Below are 27,099 nucleotides of genomic sequence, written 5' to 3' on the forward strand. Positions count from 1 at the left end.
ACTCGTTTGAAATGCATGAAGTTGGGGGATTGTTGATAAGTTTCAAGATTTTTATTGCCATATGTTATTATTAACAACCTTTCTAAAGATCTCCCCTGTCTGGATCATTATTATAGTCTAAATAACTCAGATTTAGGCAACTATACTTCTGTGTGGTAGGGAAACAGACCTTCAACCTATGTGGTGGATAGAAGGTAGTGATGTAGCACCACAGGTAGGAAGAAGACTTCTCCAAACTATCCCTTTTAAAAATACCCTCAACCATGTATGGTGGTGTCTGCCTGTAATCCCAGCAACTCACTATGCTGAGGCAAGAGGATCACAAGTTTGAGGCCAGCCTTGGAAATTTAGAAAGACTCTGTCTAAAAATAATAAGGGTTAGAGATATGGCTCAGTGGTAAAGCACCCCTGGGTTCAATCCCTAGTACTGCAAAAAAAAAAAAAAAAGAATCCCCTCAAGACAAAGAGTTGCTGTCAGTGCTTGATTCAATATAGTACCGGAAATCCTAGCCAGAGCTATTAGGCAAGAAATAAAAAAGAAATAAAAGGCATCCAAATTGGAAAGGAAAAAGCAAAATTATCTGTTTATAGATGACATGATCTTCTAGAAAGCCCTGAAGATTTCACACAAAGCCCAGTACTAATACAAAGCCACAGGCTACAAAATAAATTCACAAAATCAGTTACTTATCTGTACACTAAAAATGAATAAAGAAAGAAATAAATAAAAGCCACAGGCATAAACTTAACCAAGGAGGTAAAAGACTTGTACACCAAAAACCATAAAATATTGTTGAAAGACAAATAAATTGAAAGATATTCCATGTCCATGAACTGGAAGAACTAATGTTGTTGTCAATACTATTCAAAGCTAACCACATAGATAGGCACAATGGCACACATCTGTAATTCCAGTAATTCATGAGGCTGAGGCAGGAGGATAACAAGTTGAAGGCCAGCCTATACAATTTATCAAGACCTTTTCTCAAAATAAATACCATAATGTAACTCAGTTGCAGAGGACTTGCCTCACTTGTGTAAGGCCCTGTGTTCAATCTCCAGTAATATGCATATGCATCTGTGCACAAATACACACACACACACACACACACACACACATGCACACACACAATTTATAGGTTCTATCCAATCACTACCAAATACCAATGACTTTTCTCCTCCCAGAAATATAAAAATTTTCAGTGCTGTGACACATGCTTGTAATCCCAGTTACTTTGAAGGCAGAGGCATGAAGGTCACAAATTCAAGGCCAAGCTTGGCAAATTAGAGACATCCTATAAAAGGTTGTATATATAGTTCAATGGAAGAGTGTTTGCCTAGCATGAATGAGGTCCTAAGTTCAATTCCCAGTATGAAAAATTAATCCTAAGATTCATATTAATTTATTTTATTTTTTTGTCAAAGAGTAATCAAGAATTTATTACGTAAAATGATATTTCCTTCTTTAAAACATTTTAATTGACCCTAATATTTGTACTAATTTATGCTTTGAGAGAATTTTTATTTCTCATATGGAATTTCAAGGGATGCTAAATATCCAATCAATTTTTTTTTTTTTGTGGTGCTAGGGATTGACCATGGAGCTACATCCCCAGTCCCACAAAGCTTGAAAACATAACAAAATTAAAAATTGGAGGTTGCACCCTTCTTGCTTTCAAAATATTACATACACATCTGTGTAGTGTTGGCATATAAACATTGAAGACAGACATTTAAACTAATGGAAGATATTAGAGAGCTCAGAAAGAACCCTCCTGGTTGACTTTCCACAGTGGGTAAAACCATTCAATGAGGAAAGGACAATCTGTTCAGCAAATGGCACTGGGAAAAGTGAATATTCACATGCAAAAGAATGAAGGGACACCCTTACCTTATATCATATACAAAAATTAATTCAAAATGATTGAATATTTAAACATAAGAACTAAAACTATAAAACTCACAGAAGAAAATATATGGGGAAATCCTTCATGACACTGGATTTGGAAGTAATTTTTTGGATATATAACATCAAAAGTACAGACAACCAAAGAAAAAAAGAGATAAACTGAACTTTAAAAATTAAAAACATTTTTTTTCTATGACTAACCTCCAACGCATATTTATTCAGTATATGAGAATAATTGTCTTATGCAATTATGTAACCCATTACAACATAGCATCAATTCTGAAATATATTTCAATTTCTTTTTTTATGTAAATTTTTTATTTATATATGATAGCAGAATGCATTACAATTCTTATTCCATATATAGAGCACAATTTTTCATATCTCTGGTTGTATAGATGTATATTCACACCAATTTATATCTTCATACATGTACTTTGGATAGTAATGATCACCATATTCCACCATCATTAATTACCTCATGCCCCCTCGCTTTTCTTCCCACACCTCTGCCCTATCTAGAGTTCATCTCTTCCTCCCATGCTCCCTCTCCCTACCCCACTATGAATCAGCCTCCTTATATCAAAGAAAACATTTGGCATTTGTGTTTTTGGGATTGGCTAACTTCACTTAGCATTATCTTCTCTAACTCCATCCAGTTACATGAAAATGCCATGATTTTATTCTCTTTTATTGCTGAGTAATATTCCATTGTGTATATATGCCACATTTTTTTAAATATCCATTCATCTATTGAAGGGCATCTAGGTTGGTTCCACACTTTAGCTATTGTGAATTGTGCTGCTATAAACACTGATGTGGCTATGTCCCTGTAGTATGCTGTTTTTAAGTGCTTTGGGTATAGGCAGAGGAGAGGGACGACTGGGTCAAATGGTGGTCCCATTCCCAATTTTCCAAGAAATATCCATACTGCTTTCCATATTGGCTCACCAATTTGCAGTCCCACCAGCAGTGTATGAGTGTACCTTTTCCGCCACTTCCTCACCAACACTTATTGTTGTAAAAACTTTTTTTTTTTTAATATCAAAGGACACTAACAACAGATTAAAAGGCAACCCAGGAAATGGGAGAAAATGTTTGAAAGCTATGTATTTGCAAAGGAAAGCTATCCAGAATATATGAGGAGCCCCTACAACTCAACAACAAAACAATCTTATTTAAAAATGGGCAAATATTTGAATAGACATTTCTCCAAAGAAGAACAGTGTGTATGTTAGCACATAGTATTGTGTTTGGAACTATAGTGTTATAGGGTTAGCAGACAGTAGAATTGTTGAATAAAAGAATCAATTGCTTGGAGCTTGCTCCTGTCAGAGCATGCACCAAGCCCAGAGAGGCCGAATTCTGGCTCCCGGAACTGCTCTGGCCCAGGAATAAAGAACCCGCGGAAACTGCTTCTTGGTTCGGGTCCTGCTGAATACTGTGGAGGCCAGAGGGGCGGAGCAGAGCCGCCACCCGCGCCGGGAACAGGCCCAGCCACCCGCCGGCGTGGTATCACGTCACCCCAACTGGAGTGGGGGCCGAACAGAGCCGCCGCCCGCGCTGGAACAGGCCCAGCGACCCGCTGGCATGGCAGTCACGTCACCCCATTTGGAGTAGGGGCAGAGCAGAGCCGCCGCCCGAGCCTGCAAGGTAGACAGACCTGTGACCGACCGGCGGAACAGGCCCAGCGGTCTGCCAGTGTGGTAGACACGTCACACCAATTGGAGGAGGGGCAGAGCAGAGCCACCTCCCGAGCCCGGAACAGGCCCACGGCCCGCCGGCGTGGCAGTCACATCACCCCATTTGGAGTAGGGGCAGAGCAGAGCCGCCACCCGCACCTGCAAGGTAGGCAGGCCTGTGACCAACTGGCAGATCAGGCCTAGCGGCCTGCCGGCGCAGCAGACACGTCACCACATTTGAAATAGGGGCAGAGCAGAGCTGCTGCCCGTGCCCGCAAGGTAGGCAGACCTGCGACCAACCAGAGTAACAGACCCAGCGGCCTGCCGGCATGGTAGACACATCACCCCAACTGGAGTAGGCGCAGAGCAGAGCCGCTGCCCGCGCCTGCAAGGTAGGCAGACCTGCGTCCAACCGGCAGAACAGGCCCAGGGGTTCGCGGGCGTGGTAGACACGTCACACCAATTGGAGGAGGGGCAGAGCAGAGCTGCTGCCCGCGCCTCCAAGGTAGGCAGACCTGCGACCAACCAGCAGAACAGTCCCAGCGGCCCGCCAGCCTGGTAGACAGATCACCCCAATTGGAGGAGGAGCAGAGCCATTGCCCGCCCCTGCAAGGGAGACTTTTCAACTATACAAGAGCAATATAAATATATAGGGGGAAAATTTCAAAAACACAACAGTTTCACAAAGCAGAAAGAAACACGAGCAATATGAAAAGACAAGGAAAGAAAGGACCACAAGCAATGCAGGTCAACTCAACTTTAGAAGAGGTAATAGCTACAGCAGATGGAATGTCAGATAAAGAATTCAGGATATACATGCTGCAGATGATCTGGAGTCTCAAGGAAGACATTAGACAGCAAAATCAGACAATCAAAGATCACTTCGACCACTTCGACAATGTATTACATAAACAAATCCAAGAAGCAAAAGATCAACTATACAGGGAGATAGAGGTAATAAAAAACGAACAAACAGAAATCCTAGAAATGCAGAAAGCAATAAACCAACTTAAAAACTCAATTGAGAATACTACCAGCAGAGTAGGACACTTAGAAGATAGAACATCAGACAATGAAGACAAAGTATTTCAAATTGAAAAGAACACAGACAGCTCAGCAAGACTGTTAAGAAACCATGAGCAGAACATCCAAGAAATATGGGATAATATAAAGAGACCAAACTTAAGAGTCATTGGGATACAGGAAGGTATAGAGGTCCAAACCAAAGGAATGAGCAATCTATTCAATGAAATAATACAAGAAAACTTCCCAGACTTGAAGAATGAGACAGAATCCCAAATCCTAGAAGCCTACAGGACGCCGAATGTGCAAAATCATAAGAGATCCACACCTAGACACATTATAATGAAGATGCCCAACATACAGAATAAGGAGAGATTTTTAAAAGCTACAAGAGAAAGGAAGCAGATTACATTTAGGGGTAAACCAATCAAGATAACAGCTGATCTTTGAACACAGACTCTGAGAGCTAGAAGATCCTGGAATAACATATTTCAAACACTGAAAGAAAATGGGTTCCAACCAAGAATCGTGTATCCAGCGAAATTAAGCTTCAGGATGGAAGATGAAATTAAAACCTTCCACGATAAACAAAAGTTAAAAGAATTTGCAGCTAGAAAACCATGTCTTCAAAACATCCTCGGCAAAACATTACAGGAAGAGGAAATGGAAAATAACAATGAAAACCAATAGTGGGAGGTAGGACAGTAAAGGGCGGAAAAATAATCAAAAAGGAAAACAAACCATGTTTAGTAACATAAATAAACAAATATGGCTGGAAGAACAACCCATATCTCAATAATAACCCTAAATGTTAATGGCTTAAACTCACCAATTAAGAGACACAGGCTAGTAGAATGGATCACAAAACAAGACCCAACAATATGCTGCCTACAGGAGACACATTTGATAGGAAAAGACATACATAGACTGAAGGTGAAAGGTTGGGAAAATCATATCACTCATATGGACTTCGGAAACAAGCAGGAGTATCCATACTCATATCAAATAAAATAGATTTCAAGCCAAAGTTAATCAAAAGGGATAAAGAGGGACACTACATACTGCTCAAGGGAACCATACACCAACAAGACATAACAATCATAAATATATATGCCCCAAACAATGGTGCAGCTATGTTCATCAAACAAACTCTTCTCAAGTTCAAGAGTCTAATAGACCACCATACAATAATCATGGGAGACTTCAACACACCTCTCTCCCCACGGGACAGATCTTCCAAACAAAAGTTGAATAAGGAAACTATAGAACTCAATAACACAATTAATAACCTAGACTTAATTGATATATATAGAATATACCACCCAACATCAAGCAGTTACACTTTTTTCTCAGCAGCACATGGATCCTTCTCAAAAATAGATCATGTATTATGTCACAGGGCAACTCTTAGACAATATAAAGGAGTAGATATAATACCATGCATCTTATCTGATCATAATGGAATGAAACTGAAAATCAACGATAAAAGAAGGAAGGAAAAATCATGCATCACTTGGAGAATGAACAATAGGTTACTGAATGATCAATGGGTTATAGAGGACATCAAGGAGGAAATTAAAAAATTCTTAGAGATAAATGAAAACACAGACACAACATATCGGAATCTATGGGACACATTGAAAACAGTTCTAAGAGGAAAATTCATTGCTTGGAGTTCGTTCCTTAAAAAAAGAAAAAACCAACAAAAAAAATGATCTCAGACTTCATCTCAAAATCCTAGAAAAAGAAGAGCAAAACAACAGCAAAAGAAGTAGAAGGCAAGAAATAATTAAAATCAGAGCGGAAATCAACGAAATTGAAACAAAAGAAACAATTGAAAAGATTGACAAAACTAAAAGTTGGTTCTTTGAAAAAATAAATAAAATCGACAGACCCTTAGCCATGCTAACGAAGAGAAGAAGAGAGAGAAATCAAATTACTAGCATACGGGATGAAAAAAGCAATATCACAACAGACACTTCAGAAATACAGAAGATAATCAGAAACTATTTTGAATCCTTATACTCCAATAAAATAGAAGATAGTGAAGGCATCGATAAATTTCTTAAGTCATATGACCTGCCCAGATTGAGTCAGGAGGATATAGACAACCTAAACAGACCAATATCAATTGAGGAAATAGAAGAAACCATCAAAAGACTACCAACCAAGAAAAGCCCAGGACCGGATGGGTATACAGCAGAGTTTTACAAAACCTTTAAAGAGGAACTAATACCAAAACTTTTCAAGCTATTTCAGGAAATAGAAAAAGAGGGAGAACTTCCAAATTCATTCTATGAGGCCAACATCACCCTGATTCCTAAACCAGACAAAGACACTTCAAAGAAAGAAAACTACAGACCAATATCTCTAATGAACCTAGATGAAAAAATCCTCAATAAAATTCTGGCGAATCGGATTCAAAAACATATCAAAAAAATTGTGCACCATGATCAAGTAGGATTCATCCCTGGGATGCAAGGCTGGTTCAATATACGGAAATCAATAAATGTTATTCATCACATCAATAGACTTAAAAATAAGAACCATATGACCATCTCGATAGATGCAGAAAAAGCATTCGACAAAGTACAGCATCCCTTTATGTTCAAAACGCTAGAAAAACTAGGGATAACAGGAACTTACCTCAACAGTGTAAAAGCAATCTATGCTAAGCCTCAGGCTAGCATCATTCTGAATGGAGAAAAACTGAAGGCATTCCCTCTAAAATCTGGAACAAGACAGGGTTTCCTTCTCTCACCACTTCTGTTCAACATAGTTCTTGAAACACTGGCCAGAGCAATTAGACAGACGAAAGAAATTAAAGGCATAAAAATAGGAAAAGAAGAACTTAAATTGTCACTATTTGCAGATGACATGATTCTATACCTAGCAGACCCAAAAGGGTCTACAAAGAAACTATTAGAGCTAATAAATGAATTCAGCAAAGTGGCAGGATATAAAATCAACACGTATAAATCAAAGGCATTCCTGTATATCAGTGACAAATCCTCTGAAATGGAAATGAGGACAACCACTCCTTTCACAATATCCTCAAAAAAATAAAATACTTGGGAATCAACCTAACAAAAGAGGTGAAAGACTTATACAATGAAAACTACAGAACCCTAAAGAGAGAAATAGAAGAAGATCTTAGAAGATGGAAAAATATATCCTGTTCATGAATAGGCAGAACTAACATCATCAAAATGGCGATATTACCAAAAGTTCTCTATAGGTTTAATGCAATGCCAATCAAAATCCCAATGGCATTTCTTATAGAAATAAAGAAAGCAATCATGAAATTCATATGGAAAAATAAAAGACCCAGAATAGCAAAAACAATGCTAAACAGGAAGTGTGAATCAGGCGGTATAGCGATACCAGACTTCAAACTATACTACAGAGCAATAGTAACAAAAACAGCATGGTACTGGTACCAAAACAGGCAGGTGGACCAATGGTACAGAATAGAGGACACAGAAACCAATCCACAAAACTACAACTATCTTATATTTGATAAAGGGGCTAAAAGCATGCAATGGAGGAAAGATAGCATCTTCAACAAATGGTGCTGGGAAAACTGGAAATCCATATGCAACAAAATGAAACTGAATCCCTTTCTCTCGCCATGCACAAAAGTTAACTCAAAATGGATCAAGGAGCTTGATATCAAATCAGAGACACGGCGTCTGATAGAAGAAAAAGTTGGCTACGATCTACATATTGTGGGGTCGGGCTCCAAATTCCTCAATAGGACACTCATAGCACAAGAGTTAATAACTAGAATCAACAAATGGGACTTACTCAAACTAAAAAGTTTTTTCTCAGCAAAAGAAACAATAAGAGAGGTAAATAGGGAGCCTACATCCTGGGAACAAATCTTTACTCCTCACACTTCAGATAGAGCCCTAATATCCAGAGTATACAAAGAACTCAAAAAATTAGACAACAAGATAACAAATAACCCAATCAACAAATGGGCCAAGGACCTGAACAGACACTTCTTAGAGGAGGACATACAATCAATCAACAAGTACATGAAAAAATGCTCACCATCTCTAGCAGTCAGAGAAATGCAAATCAAAACCACCCTAAGATACCATCTCACTCCAGTAAGATTGGCAGCCATTATGAAGTCAAACAACAACAAGTGCTGGCGAGGATGTGGGGAAAAGGGTACACTTGTTCATTGTTGGTGGGACTGCAAGTTGGTGCAGCCAATCTGGAAAGCAGTATGGAGATTTCTTGGAAAGCTGGGAATGGAACCACCATTTGACCCAGCTATTCCCCTTCTCGGTCTATTCCCTAAAGACCTAAAAATAGCATGCCACAGGGACACTGCTACATCGATGTTCATAGCAGCACAATTCACAATAACAAGACTGTGGAACCAACCTAGATGCCCTTCAATAGACGAATGGATAAAAAAAATGTGGCATTTATACACAATGGAGTATTACTCTGCATTAAAAAATGACAAAATGATAGAATTTGGAGGGAAATGGATGGCATTAGAGCAGATTATGCTAAGTGAAGCCAGCCAATCCCTAAAAAACAAATGCCAAATGTCTTCTTTGATATAAGGAGAGTAACTAAGAACAGAGTAGGGACGAAGAGCATGAGAAGAAGATTAACATTAAACAGGGATGAGAGGTGGGAGGGAAAGGGAGGGAGAAGGGAAATTGCATGGAAATGGAAGGAGACCCTCAGGGTTATACAAAATTACATACAAGAGGAAGCGAGGGGAAAGGGAAAAATAATACAAGGGGGAGATATGAACTGCAGTAGAGGGGGTAGAGAGAGAAGAGGGGAGAGGAGGGGAGGGGAGGGGGGATAATATAAGATATGAAAGGCAGCAGAATACAACAGACACTAGTATGGCAATATATAAATCAATGGAAGTGTAACTGATGTGATTCTGCAATCTGTATACGGGGTAAAAATGGGAGTTCATAACCCACTTGAATCAAAGTGTGAAATATGATATATCAAGAACTATGTAATGTTTTGAACAACCAACAATAAAAAAAAGAATCAATTGCATTTTAACTGTTGCTGTCATCATTAAATGCAGGGACTGAAATTTTAATGGCTGAATGCCTGGTTCTTTTGCAAAGCCTTGTACCTGGTAGATGTTTAATAAGTAATCCTTGAATGAATGTTTGACTATATGGCAACTTCTAATGTAATTAGAACACTTTTAAAAGCAGTTATTTACTATTTTTACTTGACAATTCATCTGCTGGGAGATAGCATTAACTAAAAGAGCTATGATCCATGTAGTAAATCTTATGTAATGAGACAAGCTAACAAAACCAAGTAAACAAAGAATTGCTATCATAAGTGAAACTCTAGTTTGAGATAGTGAACCAGGGGAACCTGTATTAACTAAGGTAAACAAAATATTTATCTGTTTTTTAATTTTTGCAGTGCAAGAGATTGAACCCATGGCTTTGGGCATGCTAAGCAAACATACTACCACTAAGCTACATCACTCAGCCTGATGAATATTTCTCTGGAGACAAACAAATAAGCCAAAAATTTCAGTATGCAGAAGTCGGTCATGAAAAATATGGGGGAAAAGGTGCTTTAGAAGAAGAAATAGTATGTGAATACCCTGAGTTGGGTAAAAGGAAAAAAAGAAAAACAACTGAGTATGTTTGAGAAATTGAAAAAATAGCATTAGTAAAGTTTGGCAATGAGGAATGATAGACTATTGAAGCTAAGATATTTACATTGATATATCAATGAAAGTAGGCTGAGCACAATGGTACATGCCTGTAATCTCAGATATGTGGAAGGCTGAGACAGGAGGATCACAAGTCAGCCAGCCTCAGCAATTTAGTTAGGCCCTAAGCAACTTAATGAGACACTGTCTCAAAATAAAAAATAAAAAGAGCTCAGGATGTGGTTCATTTGCAAAGCTTCCCTGGGTTTAAAGCCCAGTACAAAAAAAAAAAAAAAAAAAAAGTAATTTTGCTCGGAAATTACCATCACTGTCATTTCATATTTTCCACAAATATGGCCCTGTTCTCTGGGCTAAAATAAGTAATAATTTCACACATTATTTTACAGAATTATATAATATAAAGTCCATGCTAAATTGAGTCGAATTACATCTCAGATGGAATGTGACCAATAAGCAGATGTTTCCACTCCTGAACTCAATGGTAAGTCTAATAATACAAACTTCTAAGAATTATAATGATGATTACTATAATTCCTTCCTTACTCAGTGATGATTTACTGAGTTCCTTTTGTACCTATTAGGTGCCAAGCAATGTGATAAATGATATGGGAATAGAAGGAACAGGTGGTATAAATGAGAAATTTGGCTTCTCTACCATTGTAGAATTCAGGCTTGAAAGAGTATGTTATGGCTTCCCATTAACCCTTGAATTAGTCTTTTGGACAGAAAAAAACAGTATGCCTTGGCAGCTTCCAAAGGATCTGTTCAACATGTGCAGCTGTGCCTCATGAAACATGCAGCACACTTTGGTTCAGTGAGCCACCTCATTAAATGACAGCCATATTCTGTTCATGTTCCATTCATGTTCTGTTTTCCCAGGAGTCTGCAACTATGGAGCATGTTGTTATTCTGTTGCAAATAACCACCACCACACAGTTTTCTTTAATAATAGAACCTAAGCAATAGTATTAAAAATACCTGAGGTCCCAAGACCTTACACAGATTGGAGAGCTTGACTTTTTCGACACATTTATTTTTTCTGGGTGAAACCACATTTCAGTTTTAGGTAGTCACAACTTTCTAGAAATATGATAATATTTAACTTTAAAACTCAACTATATTTTGAGACAATTAGAAATTTAAAAAAATAAAAATAAGAATAAATACTCATTCAAATGGAAAATGCAATTGGAGAAAAAATAGTTTTTAGAAATAAAATGTTTCAAACAATTGTGCCAACAGCTTACAAGAAATAAAATTATGTCCAAGAATAATTATAAATTTTCATTACTTAGCAACAAAACTTGAGTTCCATAATTAGTCCTGTGCTTGTCAACACTTAAAATTTTATTTGAAATCCTAAAGATCTATATTGCAAAATCTTATTTTCCACTGTGTGGTGGTGCACATCTGTAATCCCAGCAGCTCGGGAGGCTGAGGCAGGAGTATTGTGAGTTCAAAACTAGCCTCAGCAACTCATAAACAGTGAAACCCTGTCTCTAAATGAAATATATGTTTTTTATTTTTTTATTCTAATTTGTTATATATGACAGCAGAATGCATTACAATTCATATTACACATATAGAACATAATTTTTCATATCTCTAATTGTATACAAAGTATATTTACATCATTCGTGTCTTCATACATGTACTCAGGGTAATGATGTTCATTTCATTCCACCATCTTTTTTACCCCCTTGCTCCCTCCCTTCCCTTCCTTTCCCTCTGCCCTATCTAGAGTTCGTCTAATCTTCCCAAGCTCCCCCTCCCAACCCCACTATGAATCAGCCTCCTTATATCAGAGAAAATATTTGACATTTGTTTTTTAGGGATTGGCTGACTTCACTTAGCATTATATTCTCCAACTCTATCCATTTACCTGCAAATACCATGATTTTATTCTCTAGTATTGCTGAGTAACATTCCATTGTGTATATATGCCACATTTTCTTTATCCATTCATCTACTGAAGGACATCTAGGTTGGTTCTAAATGAAATATTTTTTTAAAAAACGGATGGGGATATGGCTCAGTGATTAAGTGCTCCTGGGTTCAATCCCTAGTAACCCCACCCCACAAAAAAGAAAATCTTATTTTCCAAATGATTGTCTTTTCCTTGACTAGAAAATAAATGAAAAGTAAAAAATGACCCTTAGCTGGAAAGGAAAATGCCCAAACACAAAACATTATTAGCCAAATGGAAATGTGAATTAAAACCACAATTACTGTTATTATAGCTCAGATATGAAGTGTCCCCCCAGCCTCAAGTCTCCTGTATTAATGCAGAAGATAAAATGATTAAGTTATGAGAATCATATTCTAATCAATGGATTAATCCACTTGATGGATCAATAATTAGAATGGGTTACTGGTTGGTTACTGTAGGCAGGTAAGGCATGCCTTGGGGATTATATATTTTGTCCCTAACTCCTCCTGCTCTCTTTCTGCTTACTATCTTTCATGAGCTAAGCAGCTTTCCTCTGCCACATCCTTTTACCATGATGTTCTGCCGTACTCTGGGCCCAGAGCAATGGGTTTCAGCATCCATGAACTGAACCCTTGAAATCATGAGCCAAAATAAACTTTTCTTCCTCTAAGTTGTTCTTGTCAGGAATTTTGGTCACAGCAAATAAAAGTTGACTAACACAACCTCAAACTTATCATAATGCCTAGAATAATAATAAAAAACAATGATAACACCAACATTAGTGAGTACGTAGAAAAACTACATCCCTTGTACATTGGATCCTACCTTAAGATTTACTAAGTTATACTGTCTTCATGGTTTTCAGAGACTGACTGAAATATTAATTGCTTTTGTGCTATTTTTGTTTACAAAAATAGTAATGCTTTCCTCTCGTTTATAGTCTAGCATGATCCCTGCCCTACATATGCCTTGTCTACTTACCTGCCAACTACCACCATGGGCCTCTGGACTGTCCTGATGCTAAAAACCTTTAACTGTCCATACCCCACCTAATAGAGAACAAGGAATTTGGGTCACTTCCCCCTAACTTTTCTCTTAGTAGGAAGAGCTTAGAGACATCATCACCAATTGTTCCATAGAAATGGAATATAGAAATTGATAGTGGGGAAATGTAACAGTGGTCCACTTTATGCTTTAAATGTAGTCCTTGCTGCCCTGCTCCTGTGACTTATTTATTTTTATTCTATTTATTTATTTATTTATTTTTAAGCAGCAAAGAGGTGTTTATTGTGAGCTAGCTTGGTCCTCTGCGTGCACACAGCAATTGGTGATGCTGAGAGGCCCCGAGCCCAGGGTTTGCAGCAGTTTTATACACTCTTTGGGAAAGGCAGGGACTTCACATACATCATAGCATCTCTTAGCAAATCATCACACACCATGGGAAAATCATAAAACAACTCTAAAACATGATTAGCACATTCACTGACAGGAACAAGTTGGGTAGGGGTGATTGGTTACTATAAGAGAGGGAGTCATTTGAACTGATCTGTGAATTATTTTTTAAATGGACATTTTTTTCCTCTCTCCTTCCCCACTCCCTAATTTTTTCCCCCTCTAATCTCCGAGTCCCTAATCTGGCGTGGGAGTTACAGATAGCACCAGAAGATATGATTATCTCCCAAATTAACAAATGAATAATAATAACAACTTTTGTCAGAGAACAACTAAAATGTAGCCTTTGAATCTTTAAAAACCCTTTATTCCCCCTCATGGGCAGAATCACAGACTTTGGGACAGGAATCCCCTGTTTCTCCTTTGCTAGCAAAGCAATAAAACTTCTTCTTCTTCTTTTTTTAATGGAACAAATAAATAAATAAATGTATTCCAATTCTGACAATTCTCTCCATGCATCACCTATGATTGATCCTTGACTCCTTACTTACTTAATCCCAACCCCATTTCCATATACATTTTTCTTGCCTAGATAATTATAATAGCTTTCTGTGTAACAATTTGCTCCCGTCTGTGCTTTCAGTTCATCTTCTACAGTTTATCCTCTATCCCTTTGCTATAATAAGCTAAAATATAAATCATGCTTTAGGGGAAATGCTAAACTCCATCATTCTCACAGATGGATAATGAAGCCACCCCATACTTCATGTTCCCCATATAATTAATTTTTAAAATTCTCTAATTATTTCTGCTTTTAGGATATTTATGTATTTTTTCTTAATTATATATTTTAGTGACTCCTACAAAGTACTTGTCCTTCATGTATTAATTTGTAGTTTTCTCACTTGTTCTTTGGGTAATTTTTCCAATTTGGTCATTGTCTTTGTTATTTTGCTACTTAATTAAATAAAAATTCTGTCTCAGCATCTGAACTTCTAGGTTTATGTGCTCATATTATAGTGTTTTAAAACTATATAAAGTCTCCCATTAGGTCCCTTCTTAAAATTTTATTTCGATTTCTTTTCTTCATGAGTTGAATTAAATAAGATTATTACTATTGTCTAAAATTTAATAGAAATAGATTAACAAAATAAGTTCTTCTGACATAATGTTGAATCATTGGTATGCAATTAACTATGTATGTTGGGTGAATAAATTTCCATTCACTTGTTTACCAAAAGGTAGTTCTGAGTAGTGGACTGAAAACAAGTAGGAAACAAGTTAATTTATTTCCTTTGTGCAAACCTTAAAATTACGTGGTCTACAAGACAGCATATTATAAAGTACCTTTAGGATGTACTCCAGCAATAAAGTAATGGTCCAAGATGCCAGTTACATAACAGGCCTGAAAGGTAATCAGTACTTATGGGAGCAGAAAGATAAAGGGAGAAAGCCAATAGAAGGAAACAGAGGGGACTGACTATAGATATTGATTGAGAAAAAGGAAAATGAGAAAGTGACAAAAACATACATGCAAAAAAACTATTGGCTAACAGAAGGGCAAGAAAATAGTAAATAAGAAGAAAATAAACATGATTTTAATTAACCAATGGAAATAAAGAGCATATGATGCTAGGATGTTTTACTTGGACTACTGCTGGGGACACAACACTGGCAAAATAGCAGATGGAGAGTACCCCTGCCTGAAGAAAAAAAAATACTTAAAAAAGTCATATAAATACACTGTGTGAGTGGACAGCATGAATTTAGATGACTATCTATAACCATCTTTATTGAACACCTGTCATGTGCCTTTTACAGGCTTTAAGAACCAAAATATAGGCGATAAAAAAAACACATGCATACAAAACAAAGACAAGAAGCTTCATTGAATCATTTAAACAGTGTTGGACCAAGGAAGAGTTAATCTAAAGAGAAACAGAATGTCAGAAAAAAATTACAGGTAAACAATTTTGTATTCCCCAACTGGGATTTGCAGCATATGCCCAATGATGTAGCTAATAAACTAGGGATTTTCTGCCCTTCACGTATTATAAGAAAATGAATAAAGCAGCAAAAACAACAATAAATAATGGTCCATCTATCTTTAAAAAAATCTAGTAATTACAAAAATCCTTAAAATGTTAAGCAAATGTTTGAGTAGTCCACATTATCACTTTATTTTAATTTTCATGAGAAAGTTTTAGTTCCATGAGAAAGCTTTTTTTTTTTTTGGCAATCATTACAAAAATCTATCACATCTATTTACCATTATTCACATTTCCCATTTTTACAAAAGAATGAATAAGGGAGCACAGCACATACAGGAAAACTATATGAAGTGAATAATGAGTAAAATCAAATTAGATTCTATTAGAAACTAAGTAATAATTGCAGATCTTCTGCTTTTCTTTCTTCCTTCTTTCCTTCCTTCTTTTTCTCCCTCCTTCCTTCCTTATTTCCTTTCTTCCTTCCTTCCTTTCTTCTTCTTCTTTCTTTCTTTATTAATTTGGTGTTACTTGGGATAGACCAGGGCCTCTGCATACTAGGCAAGCACTCTACCACTGTTATATCCCCAGACTTTTGTTTACTTTACTTTTGAGATGAAGTCTGCATAAATTGCCCAGGCTGGTTTTGAACTTGTGATCCTCCTGCCTCATCTTCTGGAGTAGCTAGGACTACAGGTATTTGCTACTTTGCCCAGCTATAATCACTAATCTTTTAATTCATCATGAAATGATACAAAAAATAAAAAAGATATTTTATAGTTATTTTAAGAAGTGTACAGGACACTGTAATAAACTGTTCTATCACAAAAAAAGATTGTAAAAAAAAAGTCACAAGTCAGTGAACTAGGCAATATATTACTATATTTGTACTTTAGGTGGAAAACAATAATAAAATTTACAAAGTCACAAAAATCTTGATCAGCGTTTTACAGATAAAGCACTCTCATAACTTTGTCTCTACTATTAATTGATATTGACCTTGAATTTCTTCAAGTTACTTACTTTTTCCTCCGGTTTGACTCCAAAAAATATTTACGTGCTCGATTTCTACATATTTTTTGTTGCTGCAGTAATATTTGGCGCTCTTCTTCTAAATTTTTCTCTAGGTGGATTTTCATATCTCTAATGACAGCCTTAAGTTAAGAACAACAATTTGTCTTTAGAGGAGCAGTGTCAGGAGTATGATAAATATATTTATAGCCTCATGCTTATGATGTAGTGATGTTTTGGGGGAACAATTAGTATGTGTACACATTAGTGTTAGTATATGATCCCAATATATTTTATATAAAAATTCTGACTTGGTTTAGAATTTAAGATATACTTTACTTACTTTAGGGGGAAATAAATCTCTCTTTGAATTCATGGAGCTCAGTTAAGGGGACTGTATATTTTCATTTATTACACAGATATTTGAGTACTTACTAACAAGTTGTCTTCTTAGGCATGTATATAAGAAAAATGAAAGAAGGTTGATTTCACTAATAGAAAGTAGATGAATTAAAAGCTTTAACAGATTCTTTAATCTGTAGTATGAAAGTAATATTCAAACATTAGAGAATAAAATATCAGTATACTTGGAATGTTAGGGAATATGGTTATTTACCTTAGTGATTTACTTTTAGATTATGAAAAAAGCCACCAAGATGACATGCATAACCATCTGTTTATCTGGAAATTTTCTAGACAAGAAATGGAAGTTGGTTATCTTAATCATTCATTCATTTGTAATATATGAGTTAAACTTTCTTTACATAAGTTGTATTGATATGGTTAATTGGTTTCCTAATTGCATTTTGACTGTCATTATGAAGTATCTTAATCAAATGTCACAATATTTATAAAAAAATGGTCATTGAATTATACTCAACCATTCAGTGCATCATTAGATATAGATGTTTGTGAAATTACATTGAAGTTATAGATTACAGGGCATGTCTACTTGTCTTTTTTCTTTCTTTCTTTCCTTTATAATTAATAACTGTTTAAAATATTTTTCCCAAAAAATTGAAGTTCAAAATTCTCTTTAAGAGATCTGTTTAATCAAGGTACTACAAACTGTCTATTGATGGTAATATAGAATACAAGAAATATGCTTAACAATAAATTATGCTGTACATGACTTGTTAATTTAAAATATGTTAATTTCAGTATCCTATACTGCTTTATATCAATATTATAAAGAAACTATTACAAATTTTAAAATAATCATATTTATTAGAGTTTATTGGTTGTTTGACCTTGTGCTAAGTTGAAGCTTGTTTGTTTTTAATTATGTTGTTACTTAATCATCTACAATAGGCCATAATAATTTTTAATCTTCATTTTTTATACAATTTTGCACTACTTCAATACAAATACTCCAAACACATTCATACACGATATTTTTACTTAAAGATTTCTTTTGAAGGATTTATAACAATAAGACAAAAATTGAAGGAAATATGGTTATCTGGTTTTTGCTAGCACAAATATATGCTATAGAAATATCTGTCCTTCTCTAACAGAATACTTTATTAGGAGGCAAAGCTCAACAAGATAGTTGGCTACTAAAAGTCACAATTCATTAGTAGAGGAAAATTCAGTTTTCTTTTTTCAGGGTACACAGGAGGAACATGGTGTGGGTGGCAGGGAGAAGTTGCTTTGGGTCAGGTGAGAAGCAGGGGTGTCTATGCTGCTGGTAAAGACAATTCTGTTCAATGTTTGCAATCTCATAAGAGCACATAACAATCACAAAATGCAATGTTTGTAATGGACCTGCAACTGTATATTCTTAAATGTAATCAAGTAACTCTACTACATATAGTGTTTGTGTATGTGTGTGTGTATGTGTGTGTGTGTGTGTGTGTGTGTGTGTGTGTATAGTACATAGTATAGTATAATGTAATTATTGTCTGGTGAATTATAAAGAATGTGCTGCCTTTGTATCTTTTAAAATATGGTATTCAAGAGTTAAAAAAATAGTTAAATTTTTATTTTTTTAATAAGCTGTATCATAAGGGTAGTTTCCATAAAAACATTCCTAAACATCTACCTAAATGACAACAATTTTTATATGCTTAACATTAGAAGTATAAAACAAAACCAAATGAAGACTACTATGGGGATCCATCCATGTTCCAATTTAGTTTTTATCCAATTAGTTTAAAATATTAGCTGTTGAGAGCCACAGCCTAAGGGGCCCCAGCAAACTTCCAGCTGCCAGCTGATGATTGGCTCACAGCGGCCCCAGCAAACTTCTAGCTGCAAACTGATTGGCTCCTCTGCGGTGATGCTCACTGGGTTGTTTCCCTGCCCTTTCAGACCACGGAGCTGCTCACTGGGGGACTTATTTTTGGCTCTGCCCCCGCAACCCAGCCAATTGGCCTCAAGAGCAGGAGGAGTGGGGGAGGTGGAGAGGCTTGTGGGAAGCCTATGGTGGCAGTTGGGCTCTGAGGGAATAGCTCAAAAGGTAGAGCTTAATGCAGTATTACAAGCTTTTGTGATGTTTAAAGTTTCTGTATTTATTTTCCGATAGTCAATATATAGTTAATGCTATAGTATCCCTTGAAGATGCTGGTAGGATTTCCCCTTGCTCTACTGTTTTCTCTTTGCTTTCCACTATACAAAGTCTGATCTGGGTCAGAAAAGATCCATTCTTTATAGGACATATCAGGGCACATACAGGATTGCCTGGAGCCCTTAGTTTGGGCAATGATTTAGCAGATAAAACTACACATGACATACATATTTTCTCTACACTAGAAGAAGCTACAAATTTTCATAAAAAGTTCCATGTCAATGCTAATACTTTACAAAAGCGTTTTAAAATAATTAAGGAACAAGCTAGACAAATAACAGGTCGCGGGTTCGATCCCCGTATGGGCCACCAAATGCCGCAGTCTGGCTGGGCACAATTCATGAGCCACTTGTCAAGCAGGAATGAACTTTATTTTTAGAACACATATTCCGCACCAGCGAGCTCTTCAGGAATTCCGTCAGAGCCCAACTGCCACCACAGGCTTCCCACAAGCCTCTCCACCTCCCCCACTCCTCCTGCTCTTGAGGCTGATTGGCTGGGTCGCCTGGGCGGGGCAAAAAAAAGTCCCCCAATGAGCAGCTCCGTGGTCTGAAAGGGCAGGGAAACAGCCCAATGAGCATCACCGCAGAGGAGCCAATCAGTTTGCAGCTAGAAGTTTGCTGGGGCCGCTGTGAGCCAATCATCAGCTGGCAGCTGGAAGTTTGCTGGGGCCCCTTCTGCTGTGGCTCTCAACAGCATCACAAATAACTGTTCATCATACAACCTATTTTCTTGTCAAATTTATTAAAGCTATCTTGATTCTATTTCTTCTTTCCACTGGCCTTGCTCAGTCTCTCTAAATCCCTTGCTTGGACTACCTCAATATTCTTTTAAATCATTTTACTCCTAAACTGATCATCCTCCATTTGAGACTTCATGAAGCCAGCTAAATGCAAATATTATTTTCTCACTCTTTGTTGTTCTCCCAAATCTCCTTATCATCTTCATGATAAATCTCAAATTCTTGGACTCTATAATCTGGTCTGTTTTTTTTTTTCAACTTAATTTCTCAACATTTCTCTATATGAACCTTATGCTCAGCACACTAAGGTAATTAAGAGAACAGCCATGATGTGTCATACTACTATCTTGGTACGGACTTGTCTAACTCTACTCAACATTTAAGGGACACTTCAAGCAGTTCCTTTTTGTGAAGCCTTGTCTTATTCCCACCAGATAACCTGATAACAACTTTGTAAGTACTTCACACGTGTCTCCTGAACATTTCTATAACCCAATGCTTAGCATGGTTCTTAAAATATAATAATGGCTTAATAAAAGATAACTAGAGTATTTCCTTGAAGAAAATTCTCTGAGGTCAATATAACAGGAAAAAAGGTCTGATTATTTTTATAGCTTTTTACGCATTAATGAAAAATTGGCTTCTCATGGATTTATATGCTCCTAGAAATATACTTTATGAGCATAGGGTAGGACTTTTTTTTTTTTGAAAGGTAAGGTGCCAAATTAAGTTTTATTATGTCTGCACTAGCAAAATAGAATGTTTTCTATTTTGATAAAAATTTAAATTTTCATCTTTGGAAGACCATTAGTTCAGAGTCTTTGGTTCTTTATCTGAGAAACTGATTTTTAAAAATCAGTTTTGATAATCAACTAGAAGAGTATAGATATTAATCCTCTATCATAGGTAGTGCTAGCATTTTCTCAGATATTTCAAGTTTTATTATACAATTTCTCCCTAAAGTTTTATTTTTATTTATTTTTTTTAAAGAGAGAGTGAGAGAGGGAGAGAGAGAGAGAGAGAATTTTTAATATTTATTTTTTAGTTTTTTGCGGACACAACATCTTTGTTTGTATGTGGTGTTGAGGATTGAACCCGGGCCACACGCATGCCAGGCGAGCGCGCTACCACTTGAGCCACATCCCCAGCCCCCTCTCCCTAAAGTTTTAAATTAACATTAGCTCTAAAATATTTTTCTTTTGAAATTTATTCTTTCCCTTACAAAGATAAAACTACTGTAACTTCAAACAATAAAAATATTTTCTTTTATAATTTTACATTTATCCTTTTTAGCAGCTTGAGTTTATTTTGGAATGTAGAATAAAATATGACTCAGGGTAGAGATAGTAGACATGGAGTATTCATTTTTAGAGGTTTAATAAGAAGAGGCAATACTAGAACATAGCCAAAAGGTATGTTATGATGAAAGGTTTGATTGTTCATTTCCCTGATTTTAAGGATAGTCAAAACCTGCACGTTTTTAGGCTGTAGGGAAAGAAGATCATTAAGAGAAGTTGAAAATTAATTATAAGATTACAGAGAGAATAATTTGTAATTCAGGGCTATTGAAGAAAATAAGGGGGGTAGAAATAAAACAATTTAGTGGGAAAAAAAGACAGGTGGGTAGGAGTGTGTGGGTTTGTGTTATTTGTTGGTAGGAAACCTGAGGCAGTTCATGGAATCTAGGTTCTATGGTAGTCACTATAAGAGTGGTGGGAGGAGATAGAGATGTGGCGCAGGCATTAAAAGGAAAAAGAACTCTGTTCCTATCCGGGTAAATCTGGAAACAATTAATCTTTCATGGTGCCAATCTGTGTTGTCTTATGACTTTTCTCTAACAACATTTTTATTATGCACATGAAGGCGTAGAAAAGCAGGATGATGGTAGTTTCTGGGTGACTGAAGCAGGATAGGGGTGCAAAGAACAAAGAATGTTGGCGAGAGAATATGTATAAATGATCAAGAATATGATATAAACTGAGTAAGACAGAAATGTGGGGTGTTCATTGTTATACAAAATTACATATAAGAGTTTGTGAGGGGAATGGGAAAAAAATAAGGAGAGAAATGAATTACAGTAGATGGGGTAGAGAGAGAAGATGGGAGGGGAGGGGAGGGGGGATAGTAGAGGATAGGAAAGGTAGCAGAATACAACAGTTACTATTATGGTATTATGTAAAAATGTGGATGTATAACCGATGTGATTCTGAAATCTTTGTAATGTTTTGAATAACCAATAAAAAAATAAAATAAAATTTAAAAAAAAATAAATAAATAAAAATAAAAAAATAAAAAGTCAAAATTGCAAAAAAAAAAAAAAAGAAATGTGGGGTGTTAGGATAAAATGGAAGAGTAAGGACTGGGGGTAATACAGGTATGATGATGTGAGGGAAAAAAAAAGAAGTGGGTCACATTAGATTGGGTAGAGAGAAGTGATGGGAGGGGAGGGAGGGGGAATGAAAGGACAGCAGAATAAAATAGACATTATTATTGCTTGGGTATATACGTGACTGCATGACCAATGTAATTCTGCAACCTGTACATTCAGAAAAATGAGAAATTATATCCCTGATTTTATTCAAATGTTAAAAAAAGAGGCATAGTATGAATGGTGAACTTTTTCATTATTGTCTTTTTTTCTTTTTCTTAACAAATTTTATTCTATTTCTATTTGAATTCTTGTAAGAGATTCAAATGATAGAAACTTAGCTAATTTTGATCATATAAGGTTTATTCTTTTATAATCTTTAGAGGAAATTCTGACTCCAGTTAGAACATCTTCAACAGAAAGCCGGAAGGCCTCTGAGTATTGCTTTTATATTTGAAATCACTCCTAAAAGTTTTACCATTACACTTGCTTATTTTAAGATTATGATTCTTTTTTGTTTTTCTTTTCATTTAGTCATTAATTTAATAAATTTGAGCCCCTACTACTGTACATTAGGAATCCAATGGGAAACATTATAGACACAGAAAACATCCAAAATAATAAACTATAAAAAGATGTATTAGTGTATCTCTATCTATGAAAAAAGTCTTGATTTAGTGTTACAATCTTTATTATGTCTAGATTCCCTCCATCTCAATATGTTTCTATATATAGAAACATATATTATATATACCAGCCATTTACAATGCTTTCCTATATTTTGATTTATAGAGATATATTAGGCACAGTATAATAGGTGTTCAGTGCTCAAGAAAATAAGTTTGAAGAAGGAAGAATTATATTCATATAGATGACAATGCTGTTTATTTCAGATTATATTTTTGAGAAAATTTAGAGCAGCAAGGGCAAAAGACAAACTCAATGAGATTAATAATGAATAAATTAAAGAACTAGAAGCTGCTATTGCAGACTAGTGTTTTGAGAACTTGGCTAAAGAAAAGGAAAGGCTGGGATTGTGGCTCAGCAGTAGAGCGATCACCTATCATGTGTGAGGCCCTGGGTTCGATCCTTAGCACCACATAAAAATAAATAAATAAAATAAAGATGATGTGTCCAACTACAACTAAAAAATAAATTGAAAAAAAAAAGGGAGAATGGATGGAAGTTTGAGGAAAGCATGATCAGAGAGGGGATATTTTACCATTAGTGAAGTTTTGTACATACCAGTCTTTCTGCATAGATTTGGATCTCTGTAATCTAGAACAAAGTGGGCCACAAAGCAGACTCTCCCCAAAAATTGTTTTGAACTTGATTTTTATATTCCATTACATAAAGCTGTAATGGAATATAAAAAAAAAATGTCCTGGAAGAAATTGGAGACAAGAGAGGAAGAAAACAGGTATAAGAAAATGGGAATGGGGAGCCTTAGGGGTTAACTTGGAAAGAGAAGCCACTCCATTTCCTAAGAATGAAGATGATCATTACACAGCACCATCACTGCCAACCAAAGACCTTTGAGAACATAAAGGTTAAATTCCAAATATCATATTCTCTTAAGGAATAAGCATGGTTTATAATTTTGAAAAGCAAACTCACTTCTTCAAGTTTTTACAATGTATCTAATTGCAACATCGAAAATGGGCCAATTCTTACAAGAAAATCTGAAATGGTCCAGATTGTTAAGGTCCAGGAATTTTGCTTCTCATTTCCTCTTTGCCATCTCTGACAACCGACTGGGCTAAGAGGGAAAACAAATGACCAAACTGTCATAGGGTCTAGTAGCTCTGGCAAATAGATTAGGGGTGTGCTAGATTGACAGCTAAAACGGCCTCCTCAGGATAGGAAAGCATTTTACTTATTTGTGCAATCTCTTCAAGTAGTATTATTAATCAGGAAGTGGTTAATATGTAAGAACATCCTGGCATAATTCTAGAGGGCAAAAAATTATTCCCACAGACTACACTGTTGATGTATTTAAAAAAATATTCACAAAAATTTGAAAAGAAGTTGAAGAATGGGGGTGGTCGTGGGGGAAACAGTGGCAAGGAAAGCGCCTATAGAATAGGATAAATGACATAATTTTCGGTCCAGAGGGCGAAAATGACAGTTGCTAAGCAAATATCTCCACTAAGATGACTTGCTAGTTTGAATCACCTTGCGTCAGAAGTAATGGGAATCTAATGGATAAAAGATGGGCCCCACTTCGAACACCGCTACCCGGACAGCCACAGGCTGGGAAGGATACAGGTAAGCGCCAAGTCGATGGTGCCCGCCCCTCTCCCGAGGGCTGACAGGTGCTCTGCTCGGCGAGTCCGAGGATTCAGTGCCCAGACCAGGGACCGCGCTCTGGCCTCCAGGCCTCCGGGTCAGCATCCTTCACCTCAGCGCCGCCTCCCGGCTCACCCCCAGCGCCTCCCTCATGGCGGCTCGGGCTTCCAGCTCTTCTCCTCGGCCCCTCCCTACAATCCGTCTCTCAGGCCTCGCGTCACGGGCGCTGGAGGGTTGGTCGCGGCAGCCCTGGCTCCCGCGCAGCGGCGTTGGTGACTGTGGTGGCAACTGCAGCTGCGACGGCGGCGTCCTTTCTTGGCAATAGCAGAGGTGGTGGCAGAGACCCCGCCGTTGCCATCTTGACAACCAACGGACGCCGCGTCCTTCGCGACGGAAACCAGGGAGGAGGGCGTGGAGGGGCGGTGCGCCCGAGGCAGCCAATCAGAGGCCCCGGCGGCCCCTCCTCTCGGAGCTGAGAGCAGGCTCCAGGGTAGTCACCCTACCAGGGTCTCTACCCTGAGCTCCACCCGGTCCCTGTCCTGAAACCTCAGGCCCCGCGTGGTTGCAGAAGAAGACAGTTGACCTATACGTTAGAGGCAGATTCGGTTCTACCTCCCTTGAGGGTGCTTCCCTGGCGGGTATTGAGAATGACGAAGAACAGTGAGATGGAAAATCCCCAGATACAGGCAGATGCCACAGGCGGATCTGGAATGATTATTTCGGGGACAATTTGGGGTTTGGTTTGTTGTTTAATTAGAGAATCACATTGTAGAGGGTTTGAGACGTGAGGTTCAACTGGGGGAGTCTCTATCCACAAACACCATGTCTTTTAAAAAGCTTTGTGAAGTGGGAATTTTCCTTCCCTACATTCTCCCACCCACTTTATGATACATTCTCTCTCTCTCTCTCTCTGTCTCTCTCTGTCTCTCTCTGTCTCTGTCTCTCTCTCTCTCTCTCTCTCTCTCCCCCCTCCCTCCCTCCCTCCCTCTCTCCCTCTCCCTCCCTCCCTTCCTATTTATGAAGTTTACATTTCAAAAGCTCCTCGCTGCCGGATTTTGGAAATGGACCATTACAGCAAAAGCAGCTAAAAAACAGTCCAGCTTTAACCTAGTAATCTCCTGGAAATCGATGCCAAAAGGGATCATCGCATTGAAATTGTTTCAGGGGGTATAGAAAATGGAGTTTTGAGCCACTTGCAAGCGAAAATTTGGAAAAGGATAAAACTTTTTGTTGGAGCTCAACATAAAAACATATAAAATTTGTATGTTAGCCTGGGTACATTGTGTGTGTGTAAAAACACCCATCATGGAAGCATAATGTAAAAACCAAATAAATATGACTCACCTGTTGTTCAAATCTCTTTGCCTTTGTGAATCCATTTGTTCAGTTTTAAAGTTCAAATAATAAAATTTCCCCTGAAACTATTTAAAACAGACCTTTTGCAACCTTGAATGTAATGACTCAAATAGGAATATGTGCTGGGGACATATTCAACACAAATCCAGTTTTGATTTTAAATACAAAATGTCTTATGTCTGGTTCAGGACAATACCAAGAAAATAAAATATATAATCCTAACAGCAAAAACTAAATGTGTATACTTTGGCAATGAGCTACCTTGGTAAGTTTTTAATTGTCCTAGCCACAGGTATTGTCCTTGATTCTATTCTCATTGCTGTCATTACAACTCTTGTCTCTCCAGGCATGATTTGAGGCTAAGCAAAGTAGGGCAGTGCAAAGGGCAAATGAAAGTGAGATGATTGTGGTTGCTCTTTGGGGGCATTTTAGTTTTCCTGAAAGTTTAACTTTTGATAAATTATTAGCATGGTAACAAGTAACACCTAGCCATGTTATTGCTTTATTGTATGGCATATTAAGAAGCATGATTTGGTTTCTCATTTGGCTACAAATGCTTATGTAATCAGTCTTCATTTAAGCATTGCTTTACAATAAAAACCAAGAAGAAACTTAAGGTTATCATTTTTAAAAAATCATAGATATTTTTATTTTAAAAATTCTTTAAAATATTGTTCAGGTTTTCCACATTTCATTTAAGTTGTATAGTGCTAGATTCTTAAAAAAAGTTTTTATAGTTAGATTTTATAAAAGATATCTTTTAGCAGAAAAGGCAAATATGATGTAAGCAATAATAATAGACTAAAATCCCTATATTTTATCAAAAAAAATCTGAATTAAATATAATGTTTATTCACTTTTTTTGCAATGCTGGGTATCAATCCAGGTTCTTCAGCATGTAGGTAAGTGCACACTCACCGACCTACATCCCCAGCCATCTAATGCTTAATTCTTTCACACTTCAAAACCATAAAATAATTTTAAGATAATTATTAATAATAATTTAAAAGAATAAATTATTTTATTAAGGAAATATATGTTGAGCACTCTATGCCAAGCATGCCAAACACTTTCCAGGTACTAGTAATATAGTGGTGAATAAAGCTTAAAAATATTACTCTCATGAAACATTTATTTTTCTTCCATAA

General features: G+C 36.8%; 1 protein-coding gene across 1 annotated transcript in view; it reads right to left on the bottom strand.

The window, feature by feature from the left end:
• Positions 1-24,700, bottom strand: part of Cep126 (centrosomal protein 126) — a 101,818-nt gene extending 77,118 nt beyond the window's left edge. The window contains exons 1-2 of the mRNA XM_076841923.2: positions 24,573-24,700; positions 16,640-16,759 (exon numbers count right to left, since the gene is read on the bottom strand). Of these exons, the coding sequence (XP_076698038.2) occupies positions 16,640-16,759; positions 24,573-24,700 (248 nt within the window). The remainder of the gene's footprint in view (positions 1-16,639; positions 16,760-24,572) is intronic.
• Positions 24,701-27,099: the final 2,399 nt, after the last annotated feature.

Source organism: Callospermophilus lateralis, chromosome 2 (genome assembly GCF_048772815.1).
Source record: "Callospermophilus lateralis isolate mCalLat2 chromosome 2, mCalLat2.hap1, whole genome shotgun sequence".
NCBI lineage: Eukaryota > Metazoa > Chordata > Mammalia > Rodentia > Sciuridae > Callospermophilus > Callospermophilus lateralis.